This window comes from Gracilinanus agilis, chromosome 2 (genome assembly GCF_016433145.1).
Source record: "Gracilinanus agilis isolate LMUSP501 chromosome 2, AgileGrace, whole genome shotgun sequence".
Lineage (NCBI taxonomy): Eukaryota > Metazoa > Chordata > Mammalia > Didelphimorphia > Didelphidae > Gracilinanus > Gracilinanus agilis.
In genome coordinates, this window is record NC_058131.1 from 64,198,743 (window position 1) to 64,219,946 (window position 21,204).

Genomic DNA, 21,204 nt, shown 5'->3' on the forward strand with positions numbered 1-21,204 from the left:
TTAAAAAAAAACAAAAACAAACTCTTGTCTTCTGTCATAATATGAATTCTAAAACAAGAGCAGCAAAAACTAAACAATTGGAATTACATGATTTACTCAGGCTCACATAGCTAGGCAGTGTCTGAGGCCAGATTTGAATCAGCTTCTTCTTACTTCAGACATGATGCTCTATCCACCATGCTACCTAGCTACCTCCTATATAGTTTTAAGATAAATAAAGTGTATTTTTTTTTAAACCCTTACCTTCTGTATTGGCTCCAAGGCAGAAGAGTGGTAAGGGTAGGCAATGGGGGTCATCAAGTGACTTGCCCAGGGTCACACAGCTGGGAAGTGTCTGAGGCCGGACTCGAACCTAGGACCTCCTGTCTCTAGGCCTGGCTCTCAGTCCACTGAGCTACCCAGCTGCCCCCTTAAAGTGTATTTTTTGTGACAGCTCTTGGAGATACGTAGTTTAAGTTTTACTATCCCAATTTTGCAGAGAAGGAAACTGAAGTCTTAAGAGTAAAATGATTAGTATAGTCATATAGCTAGGAAGTGTCAAGGTCAGGGTTCAAATGCAGATCTTTCACCTCTCAGCCCAGGAGTGTTTTCACAACCTAAGAGAAAAGACCTGGCCAAAGTCACTAAGACAGTTAGTGACAGGCCTAGACTAGAACTATAAACTTCTGACTAAGTTTAGTAATTTTTCTATTTTTCAGTTTCTTTATTAAGATCATTGTTTTGTCAAGGGATTGTTTTCAGAGCCTTTAGAGAAGTTGTTAAACTTTTCTTTTATATAGATCCCTGTGGCAGTCTGGTGAAACCTATGGAACTCTTCTCAGAATGTTTTGTTTAATTCATAATTAAAGGAAATGGTAAATTTCAGCTAAAGGTTAGTGAAAATAAAGATATAATTCTTTTCTTATCCAAGTTTATAAAACCCAAATCTATAATGAGGACCTCAGAGTAAGAACATTTCTTTCATGGGATTTTTGGCTAAGAAAGTAATCTTTGATCTCATTGTGTAGCTACTCCATGCATTGGGGCCCAGCTGAATCTAGCCATTCCTTTTCACACTATGATCCTTGTCCATGATTTCTCATAAATTCCCACTAGAGTATCCATATAATTCAAGAGACCCCTTTTGGGTTTGTTTTTTTAAAACCATTTGATAGTTATCACTGCAACATTCAGGTTTATCTCTTATCTTTTACTCTTTTTACATGACATCCACTATCAATTAGCCTTTATTTGTTTTAACACCATAATAAATAGAGTGCTGGGCCTGGAGTCAGGAAGACTTATTTCTCAGAGTTCAAATCTGACCATAGACACTTACTAGCTAGGTGACCCTGAGTGAGTCACTTAATCCTGTTTGCTTCAATTTCCTCATCTGTCAAATAAGCTGGAGAGGGAAGTGACAAGCCACTCCAATATCTCTGTCAAGAAAACCCCAAATGGGGTCAGGAAGAGTCCAACTCTACTCAACAACAACAGCTTCATTTACTTTTATCTTATATATCTTTCCATTGCCCTTTGGACCTTTTGTGGGGATGTAGTAGTGTTCCTTGATAAAAAGGTATGTTTTAGGGAAAATGTTAATGTTTTTAAAAATGGAGTTATGTGTCCAGTTGCAGTTTGTGATTTTTAAAAGCACCATGACATTCCCAAAATAAAATCCAACCCACTTTCCCATCTTCTGTTCAATATTCTATTCTAGTTCATCTGTTTTTAATAATGATGTACTGATTATGTACATAATAATGATGTGCTATTAATAGTTATGTACTAATAGAAACTAACTCAGTGAGCTTGACTGTTCAGTAGCTTGTCAGGCTGTGAGCAAGAGGCTTTTGTCATGAAATTTATCTACAGTCACGTTTGAATCCAGGTCCTCCCAATTCCAGACCTACTGTTCTATCCACTGTGCTACCAAATTACCCTTTTGTTACCTTTTCAAAGATTTTAAATCTCATTAGCCTCAGTAGCAGTGATGGGGGAGCCTTTTAGAGACTGGGTGCCATGTCCCTCCCTCCCCAGAGACCTCGCCCCACCACCAAGTACCTTCCAGGCTCTGCTTGCCCTTTTGGCATGCATGCCATAGGTCCACCATCTTGGCACTATAGTATTCTAGGATTGATGCCATTATCACAATATTATTCACAAGCAGGAGCAAAGTCTGAATGAAAGAGGGATTCCCTAGAGATAGTGAAGTCCTCCAGATGCTTTTTTGTTCTGATAGAACAAAGTTTCTCCTTAGTAGCAGAAGGAACACAGAGGCTTATAGGGTTTAGAACAAGAAGAGACCTTAGATATAATCTACTCCAGTCTCTTCATTTTGCAAACTGAAGCCGAGGGAAAATAAGTGACTGAAGTTTTTTTTTAAACCCTTGTACTTCGGTGTATTGTCTCATAGGTGGAAGATTGGCAAGGGTGGGCAATGGGGGTCAAGTGACTTGCCCAGGGTCACACAGCTGGGAAGTGGCTGAGGCTGGGTTTGAACCTAGGACCTTCTGTCTCTAGGCCTGACTCTCACTCCACTGAGCTATCCAGCTGCCCCCCTTATAACAGTTTTAATGACAATTTCCTCTTTTGGGGGTGAATGGCAATAAAATGTTATTTTTACAGGGATTATCAATTCCTTTTAAAAGTATGATTAGTTCAATAGAATGAATTCTTTCAATATGTGTGCTGATTTTGAACCATTATTGGTAAATCCTAGATAATCAACTTTTACTTAATTTTCCTGTGTATATTTTCTCAAATTAAACTTTACTTGTATCTGTTGGGGGGGAAGAAAGATGGGAAAAATGAGATTATGATCTTAGTATAAATAAGATATAAGGACAAAGAGTTAGAAAAAAGTTAATGCAGTCACAAAAGGGAACTAAAGCTACAAATTTCTTGTTTGATTTAGGAAGCTAGGAGGTAGAGTAAAGGAATTATAGGATCATCAAATTAATAACTGGAAGAGAGCATCTGGTTTAAGTTCTTATTTTACAAATAATATCATTGACATCCAGAGAGAGAAAGTGATACTTCCTCTAAGTTATTCAGCATGAACAGTTCAGTGTTGGTAGCCATTTAAGTTCACTTGTCAAAACAGTTTCTCCACAAAATTACTTCAATTTTCATGAAAAAAAGAACAAGGAAGGCATTTTCCAATAATCTTTTAATTAAGAAATTTCAAGAATTGAAAAACAGGAAGATTAATTACAAAACTGACAATTGTGTGAAATTAGAATTTTAGGATAACTGCAAGCCCTGACCTGCTGCTGATTATTGAACTCCCTTTAAAAAACCAAAAAACAAAGCTCTATTACTATATTACTCTTTTATACAATGTGATAGGAATAGGTATTGAAAGCCAAAAATTCCATCTCCACTTTAATGATCCTCCTCTTTACATTATGGTGGCACAAGTGGAAGGGCTACATAGACTCCAAGAAGCAGGCCCTAGAAAAGCAAATCTGAAGTTTTCTGTGAATTCCTGTCTTACTTCCTTAGAGGAAGATGATAAGACTACTCAGCTATAGCAGTAGGCCCAAGAATTCCAAGATGGTGTCATGGGAAAGGGGTTAGAGGAGGTTTAGTTAGCATGGGGCTCTTTACATACTTTTACTGTATTTGCAATAATGTAAAGTAATATGTATGTAAATTGATTAAATATCTCTATCTTATAGGTTAAACTTAAGAAAACATTAAAATATTAAGCAAAAAAATGGAAAATGATGAGATGAAGAAGACACAAGGTAGGAAACTAGTTAGTTCATGTTCTTGAATCAGATCTCATGTTTTTGTTGAGTTTAATTCATATTAAGCACCCACTCTAGAAAGCATGCTGGATTTGGAATTAGGGGACCTGATTTTAAACCCCTTCTTGTCACTTTTTGTGTATGTAACCTAGGACAAATCATAACCCTCTCTGGGTCTATGTTTCCTTAGCTGTAAAGTGAAAGAGGGGATCAGATAATCTCTAAGCAACCATCTTTCCTATGTTCTCTATCTATATCATTTGGCTCAATGTTTATCAACATTCATGGATTTGGTTCTCTGTATGCAGATGATTCTCAAATCTCTCTATTTAGCCCAACTTCATTTCTGACTTGTGGTCTCATGTCTACAACTGCCTCTCAGACATGTCAGACAGTATGTCCAGTAGGCATCTTAAACTTAGCCTGTCCAAAAACAAACTCATTATCTTTCCCCTGTATACTCTTGCCTCTCCTATTACTGTAGAGGATCATGTAACATGCTCCCCCCCCCCCCCAGCCCATTCAGTTTACATTTATTGACAGCTTATCGTTATTGTCTTTTTTTTTTTTTAAACCCTTACCTTCCATCTTGGAGTCAGTACTATGTATTGGCTTCAAGGCAGAAGAGCAGCAAAGACTAGGCAATGGGGGTTAAGTGACTTGCCCAGGGTCACACAGCTGGGTAGTGTCTGAGGCCAGATTTGAAACTAGGACCTCCTGTCCCTGGGCCTGGCTCTCAATCCACTGAGCCACCCAGCTGCCTCTATTGTCTTTCATTTTTGAAGAAGACCAGTGACATCACGGGGTGATGGCTTGTGTTTTAATTGGATTTAAGTGAGGCAGAGTTGCTTAGTCATTAGTTTCACTCTTCTGGAGTCAATAAAGTACAATGAGAAGACAGGACAACTGTTGATGGCCCAGGATGCAGGGGATGGCCTTGGCATCTGTGATGTCTGACCAAGCTCTAAGCGCTTCACAGTGCCTGCTCCAGCCATCTTCATGGACATTGGAACAAATTGCTCTCATCTGCTTATTCCTAGGGGAGGAGTCTTCACTGCTTGGCACTCCTCCCTCCCCTAATTTCTCCTATGGGTTTGAGGCTTGTTGGTTATCCTCAGTCTGTTTTAGCCAGGTTGACCAGAGACACACATGCTCACTCTGGATGAGTTCCCATGATTATCTTTTACTTCTAGGATGAAATAGAAAATATTCTTTTTGGCACTTTAAGTTCTCACTATGAACTCTGTGATCTAGCTGCAATGTCCTTTTTGATGTTCTTCTCACAGAATGCTCCAGCTTTCATCCCTGTGCCTTTGTGTTGGCTGCCCCCCATGCTCTTTTCTTCATGTCCTACTTTCCTTGGCTTCCTTTGGTCCAGTCCCACCTTCTGCAGGGTCTTCCCCAAATATATATTTTATATGTTTCCAGTTCTTTACATGTGATTTGCCCCATTAAAATGTGAGCTCCTTAAGGACAGGGTTAGTGTTTTTGCCCTCTTTTGTGTCCTCTGCGCTTGGCATGGTGCCTGATGCAGGTTACTGCCATTAACAAGAAGAAGCCCTGGATTTGGAGTTAAAGTATCTGGGATTAAATTCCAGTTTTGCACATTGCTTCCTCTATGACCTTGGGCAAATAATTTAACATTAGAGTAACCGATAAATCACTTTAAAGATGTTCAGAATATGACATTCATTTTCTCATGTAGACTTCATAACAGTTCTATGAAGTAAGTGTATTCTACACACAGTTATCCTCACTTTAGTAGATGACTAGAAAGACTCAGAGATTTTTTCAGCAATTTTTCCTCCCATGGTCACATAGAACATTTCTGAGGCAAGATTCAAACTCATGTCTCCTTGACTGCAAATCCATCTCTGTCTAATGCTGCACAGTGCTGTTCCACTTCACAGTTCCTAAGATGGAAGGGACTCAGAGATCATATAATCCAACTCTGCCTGCCCAAGTATGCCTTCTACAAGCAACCCCAACTTAAACTCATGGGTCTTTTTTTTAAGATGAAGGGGTAGGAATAGATTATCTCTAAAATTCATCCCAACTCTAAGCTTGATTATCTTTGAAATGACACTCTTAATTTCTATTATAGAAGTTTACCTTTATGTAGTTTGCATCATTTTCTTTAAGAATCCATTAAATTTTCTGTTTTAATAGTGAGCTAATTTTAGGAATACTTATTAAATATCACCATTGTTTGCTTTGGAATTAGCTGAACAGACAGCGGTTTCTATAAACATTATTAACAAATATGTTAAAATTATTCAAATTACACTCCAATAAAAGGTTCAAATCTATGAAGTAAGTTATTTACACCATTTCCTGAGTTTTACTACTGAGTTAACTACTGAAGTGATAAAACTTTGTTAATCTTTGGTATTAGGAGGATTTATAAGAGCCAATTTATCCAGGTGTTGGCTTTTTCCATTTTTGATGAGATTTTTATTAAAGTGCAAACTTTGTTACTTTTTCTTAATTTACACATTCCTGTTATTTGGAACAATTTCTATCATTCCCCCCAATTAAAAAAGTGATTTTTGCGTCTCTTGTCAAGGAGTGCCTTGTTTTCAGCCTCTTAGAAGCAGGAGGCCAAATTGCTAGTCTCTGCTTTTCTTATATTGTTGCCTAGGCCACATTAGAAAGGGAATGTGCTAGCTGGTAGACTAATGGTAAGAAACTAGCTCTAAAAAAAAATCTCCCCAATACATTTTTTTTAAACCTTCACCTTCCATCTTGGAATCAATATAGTGTATTGGTTCCAAGGCAGAAGAGCAGTAAGGGCTAGGCAATGGGGGTTAAGTGACTTGCCCAGGGTCACATAGCTGGGAAGTATCTAAGGCCAAATTTGAACTCAGGACCTCCTGTCTGTCTACTAGGCCTGGCTCTTGATCTACTGAGCCACCCAGCTGCCCCAAATACATTTTCTTGATGAGAGATATTGTGAAGATTTTGAGAACTCCTTTTAAAAGCAAACATCCTTTAGGGGAATAAGTCATTTCCATTTTACTTTGACAGCTAATGATTTTTTTCCCCTTTAATGATGAAAGAAAGTCCTAGTCAGGGCTGAAGGAAAAGAGATGAATAGTTCTGGACTTGGCACATTTTTCATGAAAGGCAGATTAGTTAAAATGCCACAGAAAGGGGCTTTAAATATCTAGAGAGCAGTGTGAGGACACCGGATGATTGAGGGTTGGATGGGACAGAGCAATAGTATATGAGAAAGTGACAAAAGAAGGGAGAAAACTTCCCCTTTTTTGCAGTCTATTTGTTAGTGGAGGTCAGCTTTTTAAGTTATTGATGCATATTGCATGGCTATACGCAAAACAATCTTGTTATTCCCTTCCTATTCAGAAAAGAGAAAATCAGGATAAATGTGTGTCATTTTGAACTTTAACTAGAGGAAGGATTTCTGAGCCTTTTTTTGTGCCATGCACCCTTTTAGCAATGTTACTGGCAATAGACCCTTAAATTAATACTTTAAAATTCATAAAATACATTGGGTAATGAAGGAAGCCAATTATATTGAAAAACAGTGACCAAAATAATTTTTTTAAAGAACAAGTTGACAGACTCAAGTTAAGAACCCCTTTTCTAGGGAATGAAGACCCAGTGATACTTTTTGCATTTTCAGTTTCCTAGTAAATTTAATTATTACACATATAAACTTCATTTTTTCATTCATACCAAATTATTAGACTGATTTTTAAAAGGGAAATATTAGACATCCATTCACATTTTATTTTCTTTTAGTGTGCAATATTGTTACACATCTTTATAATGTTTTATTGATATCTTTTCTTTTTTTTTTTTTTTGGCTTGTTCAACAGATAACTTTGTGTGACAGAGATTGCAACATTCTGCCCCTATAGTTTCTTATCTCCTTACTGAGAGAAAACAAGTGTGTTTCACCATCTGTTCACTGAAACCAAGATTTATCATTGCAGAGATCTAGGATCAAATATTTAAAGTTTTGTAGACATTATGTATATTCACTTCCTGATTCTTATTCTTCATTTTGTGTCTGTTAATACTGATGGACCCTATATTTCTGAGAAATCTTAGCCATTATGCAAGTTTGGTGGTTTGATGATTGTGAAAAACCTTGCAAAGTCAAGTATTCTCAGCATGGTAAAAGAAGCTGTATTAGGAGTTACTGTAAATTGTAGTGATAAAACATTTATTATTATTCAACCATTGTATTACATTTCTGTAATGCCAGCAAAGTATTTTAAAATTGCATTCCTTTTTTTAGTTTTCTTTACATTTTTAAATTACTCTATGGATTCTTGTTTAAAAAAAATTTGTTGTTGTTCAGTCATTTCAGTGGTCTCTGACTCTTTGTAACCTCATTTGGGATTTCCTTGGCAAAGAGCCTGCACTGGGTTTGCCATTTCCTTCTCCAGCTCACTTGACAAATGAGGAAACTGAGTGAAACAAAGTTAGGCTGAGGGTCACATGGCTAGTAATTTCACTGAAGCCTAATTTGAACTTGGGAAGAGAAGTCTTTCTGACTCCAGGGCTGATGCTCTATCAACTATACCACCTAACTGCCCTTAATGTAAAATACTAAGGGAAAGATTAAGCAACATTATAAAGTATAAGAAATAACAGTAAATTATATACTTACACTATATACTTACAGTTATGAACAATGAATTGTGGAATTCATAAGATCTTTTGATCATCCCATTAAATATTAGCCTCTGGGTTCATTAAAAGATGAATGTGTTTCTATATTTCTGTGTTTCATATTCTTGTCTTCATAGGATAGGATTGGCATCTGAGAATGAAAAAGTAGGTAGTTGAAACTTTTTTGTTTTAAATAATTAGCTGTGGGGCAGCTAGGTGATTCAGTGGATTGAGACCTAGGCCTAGAGATGGGAAGTACTGGGTTCAAATTTGACCTTAGATATTTCCTAGCTGTGACCCTGGGCAACTCACCCCCCATTGCCTAGCCCAGTGATGGGCAAACTACAGCCCGGCCTGTGGGCCAGATGCGGCCCCCTAAAATATTCTATCCGCCTGCTGCATGACATTATTCCTAATCTAACAAATACAATGAGTAGGATACAATACAATGAAACTTTGAAAGAGTTGCCTTAGAAACAGACTGACAGATGAGCATTTCTTTTCCTTTGGCCCCCCTTTAAAAAGTTTGCCCATCTCTGGGCTGGCCCTTACTGCTGTTCTGCCTTATAGCCAATACACAATATTAATTTTAAGAGGGAAGGTAAGGGTTGAAAAAATAAAATAAAATAATTAGAAGTCATGAAACATGTGTTTTCTTTCAGAAATGAAGACTGATCTAAACTTATTATTAGAGTGTCTTAAATATCAAATGGACAACCCATCTTCACAAAAGGAGGCTTTGGTTACTATTTATTCAGTCTGTCAGCAAAACAGTAAGAAAACATTTAACATTTCCTCAGAGATTTTGATTTAATATTGTGCTATTTCATTGAAATAATGTATTTTATTTTTTTATTAAAATAATATGTTGGCACATTATTACCATTGTAGACTTAATTGTGTCCTAAAAGAATCATTGGATAAATGTAGTTTTTCCTTTATTTTTGTCTACAACTCTCCAGGTGATGCAAGTATTTATTTTCGGGAGATTGGTGGTTTGATGTTTGTAAAAAACCTCGCAAAGTCAAGCATTCACAGCATGGTAAAGGAAGCAGCCTTATTTACATTAGGAGCTATCGCTGAATGTAATGGTAAAATATTATTTTATTATCTAATCATTGTTACATTTCTATAATTCTAACAAAATATTTTAAAATTGCATTCCTTAAGTGACTTTCTATGGGTGCTAGTTTACTAAAAATTTTTTAAAAATTAAATTGATTTTTAATTTTTTACATTAAAAATTTTTTTATTTTTTAATAAAAATTTTCTTTCTAAAGACTTAAATTCACTCATTACTGAGTTGTACAGTATGCCAGAAGAAGGAACTACTTTTTAACAAGCAGTTTTTTATTAGCAGGTGATTTGATACCAAACTGGCAGATTATCACCCCAGGTTTATTTTTCTGCATTCATTCTTTTAAACATTATTTATTTTTATTCTAAAATTAGTTACTATCCATAGAAAAATTCAAATGTGCATATTTTAAGATCATACATGAAATTTCAAACTTCAGTTGTTTAAAGTTTATTTTTTAAATGGTGTGTTTATTAACTTATACAAGATAGTAACAAAAATGACCTGTTTATTTCTTTGCTCTCTTCTGAAATCTTTTCCCTCTGTTTTCTTATGGATTTTGTTGCTTAATATTCTTATTTACATCATTATATTCAATGTGTACATATATCCTGAATCTGCTTTCTTAATTCTGCATCATTCTACATTTTGATATTTTTTTTCATGCTTTTCTTATATCACAATAATATACCATTACATCCAACCAGCTTTAATTTCCTAAGATGTTTTGGTGGCTGGTTCTAGGAATTGGGTTAAATTCATCCATTAAACAAACATGTATTTTTGTTTTACATGTGCTATGCCAAGCAGCTGAGGGGAAGCTAGTTCATAAATAAGGCGTACTCTCTTTCCTCATGAAGCTTGTAGTCTACTAAGGGATGTAGTTGGGCATATTTTAATTCCCAAATTATTTTTAAAAGCATCTTTTCTTATTTCACTTTGTGGGAGACTTCTGATTTCACCAGGGTAGGGAGCTCCCCCTAGTAGATATGACTTTCTTAGCAGTTTCTAGTTTTAGTCTCCTGGGACATGAAGACTTTAAATGACTGGCTCAGGGTCACAGAGACAGAAAGTTTCAAAGGTAAGACTTGAACCTAGGACTTTTTTTTGACTCCAAGACCAGCTGCCTCTTTTATTTTTTTATTAGAATAAGAATTATTATAATGAAAAAATCTAAATGCTAGAGGATAATCATTTTTTTAAAAGTGTTATGGAAATAACACCAATACAGTTGATCTTGTTATTTCTTAATGTGAAGTGAAGAGTTTTATTCTTGAAATTTTCTTTCTCAGATGCATCATGTTTCCTAAACACATTAAAAAACTTTTTTTTTTCTTATTGAGTTTTCATTTGTCCAAATTTCAACAAGGTGGATTATTTTTTAGGGCAGTAAAGCCATTTTTGAGTGTAAATCAAATGCATGTCTTGTTATCATTCATGTCTACCAATTAAATTGTTGCTAATCAGGTTAAAATAGAAATGTTATTGTATAGCTAATTTATACATTCATGAAAGTAAACATATGTTTGGGGTTCATCTGTTGAATAATATAAGTAATGATGTTCGTTTGAAAAATGGCTACTGCTGTGAAGTCATTTAAGTTTTTTGTTTTTTATTTCAGTTTATTGTCAGCAAACTTTATGTACTTCAGAATTTTTTGAAGACATTATTTGGTTTCTGTCTAAGTATGAATCTAACATAAATTTGAAAAGAATGTCTATTTATGTGATGTTAGTCCTAGTTTCAAATAACAGTAAGTATCCTTTTCTGCTATGTTAGAAAAATGTTTAAATACCAATATCTCATTTTAAAATTAACATTTAATAGTTTTTCTCAAACCTTTTATTCTGATTCCTCAAAGTTCTTTTTGTCTCACAAAGTTCTTTTTATAGGGGAGCTACTAGAGAGAAAGTAATAACACATTTCATCTCTCAACTTATTCTTAATCTTAAGAGGTGTGAAATGATATGGGTTCTTGTAACACATGAGTTAATCAATCAATGATTTGTTTTGCCCACACATTACTGAGGGACTGTTTTATTAGTGACTGACTGATGCTGATTTCCCTCCTCAATTGATAGGTTGTTTAGGCATTTTAGTAGACATAGTCCAAGAGTATACATTTTTCTGAGTTATTTTTCCAAGGTCTAAGTTTGAAGATTGCTATATTTGATTTATAAAATTTTAGCTTAGTTGCTCTTAGCAAATAGGCTTCTAAATCTTTTTAAATCTAATTTTTTCAGTCTCTAACATAATATTCTACACAATATATGCTTAAATGTTTGCTGAATTAAAATTTTTTTTTAAGCCCTTACCTTCTGTTTTAGAATCAGTATAAGGAAGAAGAGTGGTAAGGGCTAGACAGTTGAGGTTAAGTGACTTGCCCAGAACTCACACAAAGAAGGGTAAATGTGTGATGTAATGGATTTGGAACTAGGGGAACTTTTGTTCAAATCTTAGCTCTGCTGATTTCCATTTATATGACTTACCTCTTGGGACCTATATTCTTCCTTTGTTAAATGAGAAGTTTATATTAAATTATCTTTTCAATAATTCTTGCTTTGAATTTTGTGACTATGGCTTTTCCATTTTGTAACATGGAAATATCGTACATAATTAGTACTGATTATTTTAGGGGAGATAAAGAGGTTATTGTTATGAACAGGACTGCTTGAGCTCTATTTTTTTTTTTTAGATTTAAATGTTTTATTTTTTTAGAAAAATTTTCCATGGTTACATGATTCATGTTTTTCCTTTCCCCTTCACCCCCCCCCCCATATTCAACAAACATTTCCACTGGTTTTAACATGTGTCACCAATCAAGACTTATTTACATATTATTGATAGTTGCCATTGGTGTGGTTGTTTAGAGTCTCCATCCCCAATCATGTCCGCATCAACCATGTGTTCAAGCATTTGTTTTTCTTCTGTGTTTCCACTCCTGTAGTTCTTCCTCTGAATGTGGGTAGCGTTCTTTTTCATAAGTCCCTCCAGATTGTCCTGGGTCATTGCATTGCTGCCAGTACAGAAGTCCATTATGTTCGATTTTATCACAGTGTATCAGTCTCTGTATACAATGTTCTTCTGGCTCTGCTCCTTTCACTCTGCATCAATTCCTGGAGGTCAATCCAGTTCACATGGAATTCCTCCAGTTTATTATTCCTTTGAGCACAACAGTATTCCATTACCAACATATGACACAATTTGTTCAGCCATTCCTCAATTGAGGGGCATACCCTCATTTTCTAGGTTTTTTTTGCCACCACAAAAAGCACGGCTACAAATATTTTTGTACAAGTCTCTTTATCCATGATCTCTTTGGGGTACAAACCCAGCAATGCTATGGCTGGATTGAAGGGCAGGCAGTCTTTTAGAGTTGAGCTCTATTTTTGATTATTGAAGAATTAAAAAAAAAACACTAATCATCAAACCATTTTGTGCTGATTTTTAGGGACTGGGCAGACTCTTGTGAGAGAAACAGGCTGTGTTGGTATCCTGCTACAGTTTTTCAGGTGAGAAGATATAAAATATCTGTTACTAAATAATTGACATTTCAGTGATTAATACATTTTAAGTGATTATATTTGCTTCTTCCCTAACAGAACAGTTCTTTCCTTGTCTGAGATGGATTTGTCAAATGAAACCATTAACCAGAGTTACCAGCTGTGGTCTTCCGTGTGCAGTGCTTTGTGTGCATGTGTAAATAATCCACAAAATGGTAATGATCTCTAGTATTTAATTAGATAATTTCAGAGATTTCATCTGAACATCTTTTTCCCTCTGTCTCCACCTATTGAAGCTCTCTTTCTTTATACTCAGTTCATATTGCCACTTTCCCCAGGAAACATCTGATCCTCTCAGTTGGAAATAATCTTCCCTTCTTCGTGCCTTAAATAGCACTTTGTATTGTCACCCTTTTTTAGAATCTTTCCATATTCTACTTTGTAGTTATTATGTATTGTAACCTTCAACTCAAGCTGTAGGCTCCTTGATGGCATATACCATATCTTCTTTAATTTAGTTTCATCAGTCTAACATAGTGCTCTACACAATATATGTGTATATGTTTGATGAATCTGATTTTTAGAAAAAAACTCTTACTTTAGGTCTTAGAATCAAGACAGACAGAAAAGCAGTAAGGGATAGTTAACTAGGGTTAAGTGACTTGCCCAGGGTCACATAGTCGAAAGTGTCTGGGGTCAAATTTGGACCCAAGACTTCCCATCTTCAGACCTGGCTTTCTATCCATTGAGCCACCTCGCTGCCCTTGATTTTTAAGTTTAGTTGGGAAAATAAACCTAAAAACAAAAATAAAAATCTAATCACTAGTAATTTTTCATACTTCGATTAGAAAATTTTTAACCAGACTAACATAAATCTTATTTGATTTTAAATTCTTTTAGATGTCAACCAGAAAATTTGCAGTTCAGTTTTTCAACATGCAAATAAGTGGCTTCAGAGCTGCATAAAACCTGAAATAATTCGCCCTATTTGCTCATTTATTTGCCTGACTGTTGCAAATAACAGTAAGTATTTCTTTTATAATTGTTGTACTTAGAACAGATTTCTTCCAGGAATAAACATTTGCTTTAGTTCACTAATTTAGTTTACTTGTAATGTATATTCTTCATATTGTAGTTGGGGAAAAACTGAAGCTGGTAATGCTATTAAAAACTTCCGCTTCTCCCCCATATCACAACTCTTTTTTTCCTGCTACTCTCTGAAGAAGGAGTGCCTTCTCATTCAGTCTGAATCTTTTATTTTTACATTTAATATTGCCTTCCCAGAGCTTGTTGTTATCAATCATGCTCTGTCTGCCACCTCAGTCTTAGTCTCCCTTTACTGGCTTCTTTATCCCTACAAATTTGCTCAGGTTCCCCACAGTCCTTAAAAAGCCTTTGCTTAATCTTGTTCTTCTCTCACACCATCACTCTTTATCTATATCCTTAGTATCAATTCTAAGGCAGAAGAGTGGTAAGGGCTAGGCAATGGGGGTTATATGACTTGCCCAGAGTTACAATAGTGAAGAAGTGTCTGAGGCAAGATTAGGACCCAGGACCTCTCTAGGCCTGGCTCTGTGTCTACAGAGCCACCAACTGCCTTTTATAAATACTTTTTGCCTGTAAGAATCCATGCTGTATCCTGAGATTACCCTTGCTCTCCCACTTAGCATCTGTGTGACTTGGGACCCATCACTTTCCCTCTTTGAAGATCCATTTTCCTCCTCTCTTGGAGAAAGGGCTTAGACTAGAAGGCCTCTGCAGCCTCCTTTCCACTCTATATCTTTGATTCTGTGGTCTGTTGCTGGAATACAGTTCTCATCTCTGCCTCTTAGGTTTACCTTCCTCAAGCAGAAGAGCCAGTGTGGTGGCATGGGAAGAGCACCGGATTTGGAGTCAAAATGCTTGGCTCCAAGCCTGGACATTCACACTCATTGCCTACAAATAATGTTTTTGGATCTTGAATAAATCCCTTAACTTCTCTGTGCTTCAGTTTTCTTCTTCATCATCCCTCCTCCAGTTATGTTGAGCTTAATGGTCTATGAGCCACTTTACATAAATTAGATCATTTGGTCCTTAAAACAACTCTGTGGAGTTGTTAGAGCAAATGTTATTACCATTTTCTTGATGAAGAAATTGGGGCTCAGTGACTGGCCGAAGGTCATGCAGCTAGATAAGACTCTCAGGATCTCAGTTTCCTTATCTGTAGAATGAAGAGGGTGGATTAGTTGACCTTTAGGTTTTTTTCTGGTTTTCAACTAGAAGGAGGAACAACTAGAAAACTCAATTATAGAAGCGTATACCACCAAATATATCTTATTATTATTATTATTATTATTATTATTATTATTATTATTATTATAACCCTTACCTTCCATCTTAGAATCAATACTGGGTATTGGCTCTAAGGCAGAAGAGTGGTAAGGGCTAGGCAATGGGGGTTAAGTGACTTGCCCAGGGTCACACAGCTAGGAAATGTCTGAGGCCAGATTTGAACCCAGAACCTCCCGTCTCTGGGTCTGACTCTCAATTCACTGAGCCACCCAGCTTCCCCTTATCTTTTTATTTTAAAAAATTTGTTTAGAATATTTTTCCATGGTTAAATGATTCATAATTCCCCTCTCCCCTGCTCTCTCCTCCCCCCTCCCAAAGCTGACAAGTAGTTTTACTGGGTTATACATGTATCATTGTTCATAACAAAACCCTAATCATATCCCTATTACACTATGTGATTGAGCATATATTTTTCTAATGCATTTCTGGTTCCATAGTTCTTTCTCTGGATGTTGATCACAAGTTCCTCTGGATTATCCTGGGTCACTGCATTGCTGCTGGAGTAGAAAAGTATTACATTTGATTGTGCCATAATGTATCAGTCTCTGTGTTCAATGTTCTTCTGGTTCTGCTCCTTTCACTCTTCATCAATTCCTGGAGAAAAATACAGTTCACATGGAATTCCTCCATTTCTTTATTCCTTTCAGCACAATAATATTCAATCACCAACATGTACCACAGTTTATTCAGCCATTCCCCAATCAATGGACGCCCCCTCATTTTCCAATTTTTTGCCACCACAAAGAGCATGGCTATAAATATTTTTGTACAAGTCTTTTTCATTATTATCTCTTCCACCAAATATATCTTGAAAAGACTTACATGCTTAAGTAAAATACACTGGACTAAAAATACAGAATCATTATTGGCAGTTATCCACATTCCATGGTATAAAAGGGCTGGTCATCTTTCAAATGTAGAGGAAAACATGATCCCAGAATAACTAGATAGTACTCTCACGAAGTTTTTGTCTTTTCCTTGAACCTTAGAATTCAGCTTAGAGGGCATGGGTATAGGATGGCATATTGTCAGCAGATTGGTAGGAATAGAGAATAGAAGAAATGCTGAACTGTTCATTGTATAGTATGACAGAGTGACCCATGTTGTTTATCACTTTATAAATCTAGGTGTTCTTTATTTGAAATGTGCTTTAAAAAATGATGAAAACTCATTCTTGGATAAGCATATGGGTATTCATTTTGTAACCTAACTAGAATTATTTTGCATAAAATGAACTTCTAGTGGTTTTGTCAAAAATTTCTTAGATTCTTCCCTTGGCCTGGAAATTTTTCTTATAGTTTCATTTCTAAATATAGAGAATTTTGAAAAGACTCTTTTCCACTGAGATTATTCTTAAGAACACTAGGTAAAAATAATTTCATTTCTTTAATTGTTTTTACATTTAATTCCTGAAACTAGAGTTGTGCTGGGGAAAAAGAAGTCATGGCAGAATAATAATTAGTGGCCATGCTTGTAACTAAATCTATAATTAGATCCTTGGAATGTAGAAGAAAATCCTCAGACAGTTTTATGCCCTTATCAACTACAAAACAGTTCTTAAATTTCATTACAACAACAGACTCATGCTTTTCTTTCTACTTTTTAAAAATAGGATACCCTTCCCTTCCATTTTAAGTTGTTTTTATACAATTTTCATTTCTGGAAATATTCCTACTCAATGAATTATTCCTTATAACAAAAATGAAAAGATAAAGAGGAAATAAAGCAAGTCATCAAAACCAACCAACACCTCAGTCATGTCTGAAAATGGTTTTGGGAGGAGGAGGAGACTTGTTCCAGCCAACCAACCTTGACTGAATCATAGGAGTTGGTGGGAGTGCACTCCTCATAGGATAGGAAATGCTCATTGATTTGAACTTCTGCCCTTCATGGTCTTGTGTTGACTGAGGATATCATAAGTCTGTTCTTTCTCAGAGAAAGGATTGAGCCATCAGAGCAGTCGAGTCAAACATCCAGGTTAAATTCTCAGTGATCAGGATCTCATCTGGTCAGGTTTGAACTTATACTCAGTACCAATGTATTTTCCTCATCCAAAGAAGATTACCACTCCCACCCCCAAATACCCTCTACATGAAGTTTGCATATAGAGCCGTGTAAGGCTTGGTATCTGAGGTTTTAGTTGAGTTTAGATGGAATCTTAGTGGCAAATAGGCTGAAACATTTTATTTTTATAATTTAGTGAAGTGGAACAGAATAGATCTTGCCTCTGTGTGGTACAAGAAATTTTGAGGAAAGGAGGCCTGTGAATCTGGGCCCTGGGTGGGATTGGATTTGAAGTCCTCATTGCCACTAGAAAAGGCAAATGGAGAAATGGGTGCTGGAACAGGGGTCTCTGGGTCAGCAGCCACAGCCACCTTCTTGAATCCTCAGTGATCATGGAGGTGTACTGAGGGGCTCTGATTGTCTCCCCCGTCATGGTGGGCACAGGGCAGTGAAGATTCCATCTTAACTCCTGGGGACCTACTGCCTTCTACCTTCTAGGGAATGGGTGGTAGCTGAGGGCTCGGCTATGATTGTCACCTTGGATCGTAGCATTGGCTCCATAGATGGAAGGGAATCTTTCGGAGAAGAGGACCTCCGTGGCGCTGGGAGATGCTGGGCTGAGGCCCTAGAGGCCACAGTGACCCCTATCTGCTTAGGCTCTTGGTGTCAGCAGAGGGCCAAGGCAAGACTTTTGTTCAGTCACCACAGTGATGGGGTAGAGTAAGGAGTGGCTCCACTCCTGGCATCAGGTCAGCTGCTTAGGAGGACTCTAAAGCCACCCAGAGAAGGGCTTGTTCTGGAGCCAAACGCTCCTGGGTCTGCTGCCAGCAGAGAGAGCAGTGACTTCTGAGGCAGGGACCTGGAGGTCAGTGGCATCCTCCACCTGCATGAGTCATTAGAGGGGCTTTCTCAGATGTTTTGGTGGCAGAGAACAGAGGAAGTAATGCTTCAACATAATAATAATAGCTAGCATTTATAAAGCACTTTGAGGTTTGCAAAATACTTTATGTATGTTATCTCATTTGGTCCTCACAACAATCCTGTGAGGTGTAGGCACTATTATTATCCCCATTTTATAGATGAGGAAATAGGCTGAGAGATATTAAATGACTTGGCCAGGGTCACATAGGTAAGGAAGTACCTGAGGCAGGATTTGAAACCAGTCTTCCTTATTTTGGATCTAGCACTTTATCCCTTATACTACTAATTGCCTCACATATGTAGATAGGTGCATGGCAGTGGGTCTCAGGGCATGAAAGGCTCTAAAATCTAAGAGGATAGAGCTCTTCTTCTGCTCCCCTCCCCCCCAGGCAAGTAGCTGCATTTGACTGTCATCATGCGTACTCAATATTTCATTAACTTGTGGACTTTTCAAATAGGCATGTGAAAAGGGTAAGTATAGATGCTGTGAAATTTAGTGTATAAATATAACAAAATCATTATTAACTTTCTTTGGCTGATAGTAAGGTGCTAAGTTCTTATTAATGCTATATTTGGAAGTTAAGGTAAACTGAGAGCTAAAGGTCCAAGCATGATCAATTTATTAGTTAGTCTAACAGCAACCAATAAATTGTGTCTATGGCCTCTCAATAACCAAGGGCCCCGAGAGAGGCCCCACTAGCCTTTAGGATAGTTTGGGGAAGTAGAGGTGGAAGTGGGAACAACATGATCAGCTGCATCAGAGAAAGCAGGCTGGCACTCACATGAACCACTCCTCTCTGATACTTAAGGAATGGCAATTGTTTTATTGACTCATCCAAATCTTATCATCTTTGCTAGGAGATCAAAACTACCAGAAGTGCCATCCCTTTGGAAGAAATAAAAACTCCCCTATTTGCAGAAGGATAGGCAAGGACAGTTTTGTGGAAATATAGCAGGTCAGCCTGTAGGCCTTCAAAGATGGATAAACAGATATCCTGGAATTTTCTAGGACTTTGCAGGTATGAGGGATAACAAATTTTCTTTTAATGATAGTTTTAAAGTAATTCAAAGAGTAAGCTGAATTGATGAGCTCAACTCAAAGACATAGAAAGGTAACTTTAGGCAGATGCAGACTCAATTAGATCAATACAGCATAAAATTAATTACATTGTAGAATCAATACAGTAGAAACTCAAGGGAATATTAATTTTGATGTTTTCATTACTTTATTTCCTAAGCACACGTACAGGAGTATTTTATATCTATTGGCGGACTGGCTGTATTATCTGAAGTTCTGATAAAGCTGGAACAGGATTCCCATGGGAATCTTCCTAGTGCTAAGCTGGCCGTAGTGGTAACTAAGACCCTGGATGCCTGCATCGCTGACAATCGTGAGTGGCGGAATTCCAACATCTGCATATGCCATACTTACAGAATGACCACAGAGCCAAACTGTTTGGCATCAGCCAGAGTGTTGGTGATGGGAGAGAACCTCTTCTCATTCACAGAGCTCATGTTTAACCACTTGTGATGGAAGGGTTCATGCTAGTAATCAACTGCTCTGTTGAAGGAACAAAAGGAAGGGTATAAAGTAGTTTTGCATTTCTTATTTGGAGCGAATATGTGTGGGGTGCTTTCCAATAAATGGGATTAGTCAAGAGTATAATACAGCTAAGTTAGTAAGTGTTTTAAAACACCTGATCTGTATCAGACACTGCTAGGAATTGGAGCTACAACAATAAAAGAGGAACAGTTCTTCCCTCCAATAGTATTCTTCTTCCCCATTTTACTGGGGATTCATCACTCAAGCAAGTCACAGATTTTTATCAGTTCCCTCCAGTGTGTCCAGCACTGTACTGGCCACCTGGGATAGAAGACAAAAATGATACAGCTTTTGCTCCCAGGGAGTTCTCATTCTCTGAGGAGGGAATAGTATGTATGCAGACAAGTGGTATGAAGCCTAGAAGCTGTCAGGGCATGGTAATCAGGTGATAGGTGAGGGCAAGAGGCAGGTGGCAGGGAATAGGATGGGACCAAACCTTGAAAGGAGCTAGAGATTCCAAGACGCAGAAAAGTGGAAGGAGAACATGCCGGGCCCAGAGGCAGGAGGGGACCTGTCATATGTGGAGAGGAGCCAGTAGCCAGTTTGGCAGGAGCTTTAGTCTTTACATCACCAGCTGCCTGTTAGACATTTCAGGCAGGATGTTGCAAAGAAATCTCAGATTCCACAAGGCCAAAACAGAACCCATTATCTTTCCCCTTAACTCACCCCTTCTTCCAAACTTCACCATTTCTGTCAAAATCAGCATCGTTCTTTTGTTTTCCTAAGTTTATCACCTTACCACTTTAGTGTTATTCTCAGCTCCTCAGTCTCCTTTACCCCACTTATCCAGTCAATTGCCAAATCTCTCCATTTTTGCCTTACTAAACATCCCTCACTTTCTGCACTCATAAGCCATCACCCTAGTTCAGGCCCTCATCATTGTTCACTGAGACTGTCACAGTGGCCTCCTAATCATTCTCTCTGCCTCAAGTCTTTTCCACACTCCATTCCATCTTCCATGGAAAATCCATGATTTTCCTTAAAGTCAAATTGGACCGTTTCACTTCCCTTACTCAGCAATATCCAGTGGCTTTGTTGTACCTCTAGAATAAAATATAAACTCTTTTAAATTCCTTCACAACTTGGCCCCCTCCTATTTTTTCAGACTCATACATTACACACTCTATAATTGAGTGAAACTGGCCTTCCTTCTGTGCTTCTATTCCACAGAGCCCTATATCTCCTATTCTGTGCCTTTGTATTGACTGCCCGTACAGTAAATGCATTCCTCCTCCTTCTCTTCCTTCCAAGACTCAACTTAAATATTACTTTCTACATGAAGCTTTCTCTGAACTCCTATTAGTGCCCTCTCTCAGCTTCCTAGAGTTTATTTGTATTTATTTTCTGTTTCTATCTGTATTTATTGTTTCTCCCATTAGGATATAAGCT

At 37.1% G+C, this 21,204-nt stretch overlaps 1 protein-coding gene across 1 annotated transcript in view; it reads left to right on the top strand.

Moving 5' to 3' along the window:
- Positions 1 to 3,700: 3,700 nt before the first annotated feature.
- TERB1 (telomere repeat binding bouquet formation protein 1) overlaps positions 3,701 to 21,204 on the top strand; it is a 48,657-nt gene continuing 31,153 nt past the window's right edge. The window contains exons 1-8 of the mRNA XM_044659434.1: positions 3,701 to 3,731; positions 9,038 to 9,148; positions 9,338 to 9,466; positions 11,075 to 11,206; positions 12,905 to 12,965; positions 13,056 to 13,171; positions 13,857 to 13,979; positions 19,451 to 19,603. Of these exons, the coding sequence (XP_044515369.1) occupies positions 3,701 to 3,731; positions 9,038 to 9,148; positions 9,338 to 9,466; positions 11,075 to 11,206; positions 12,905 to 12,965; positions 13,056 to 13,171; positions 13,857 to 13,979; positions 19,451 to 19,603 (856 nt within the window). The remainder of the gene's footprint in view (positions 3,732 to 9,037; positions 9,149 to 9,337; positions 9,467 to 11,074; positions 11,207 to 12,904; positions 12,966 to 13,055; positions 13,172 to 13,856; positions 13,980 to 19,450; positions 19,604 to 21,204) is intronic.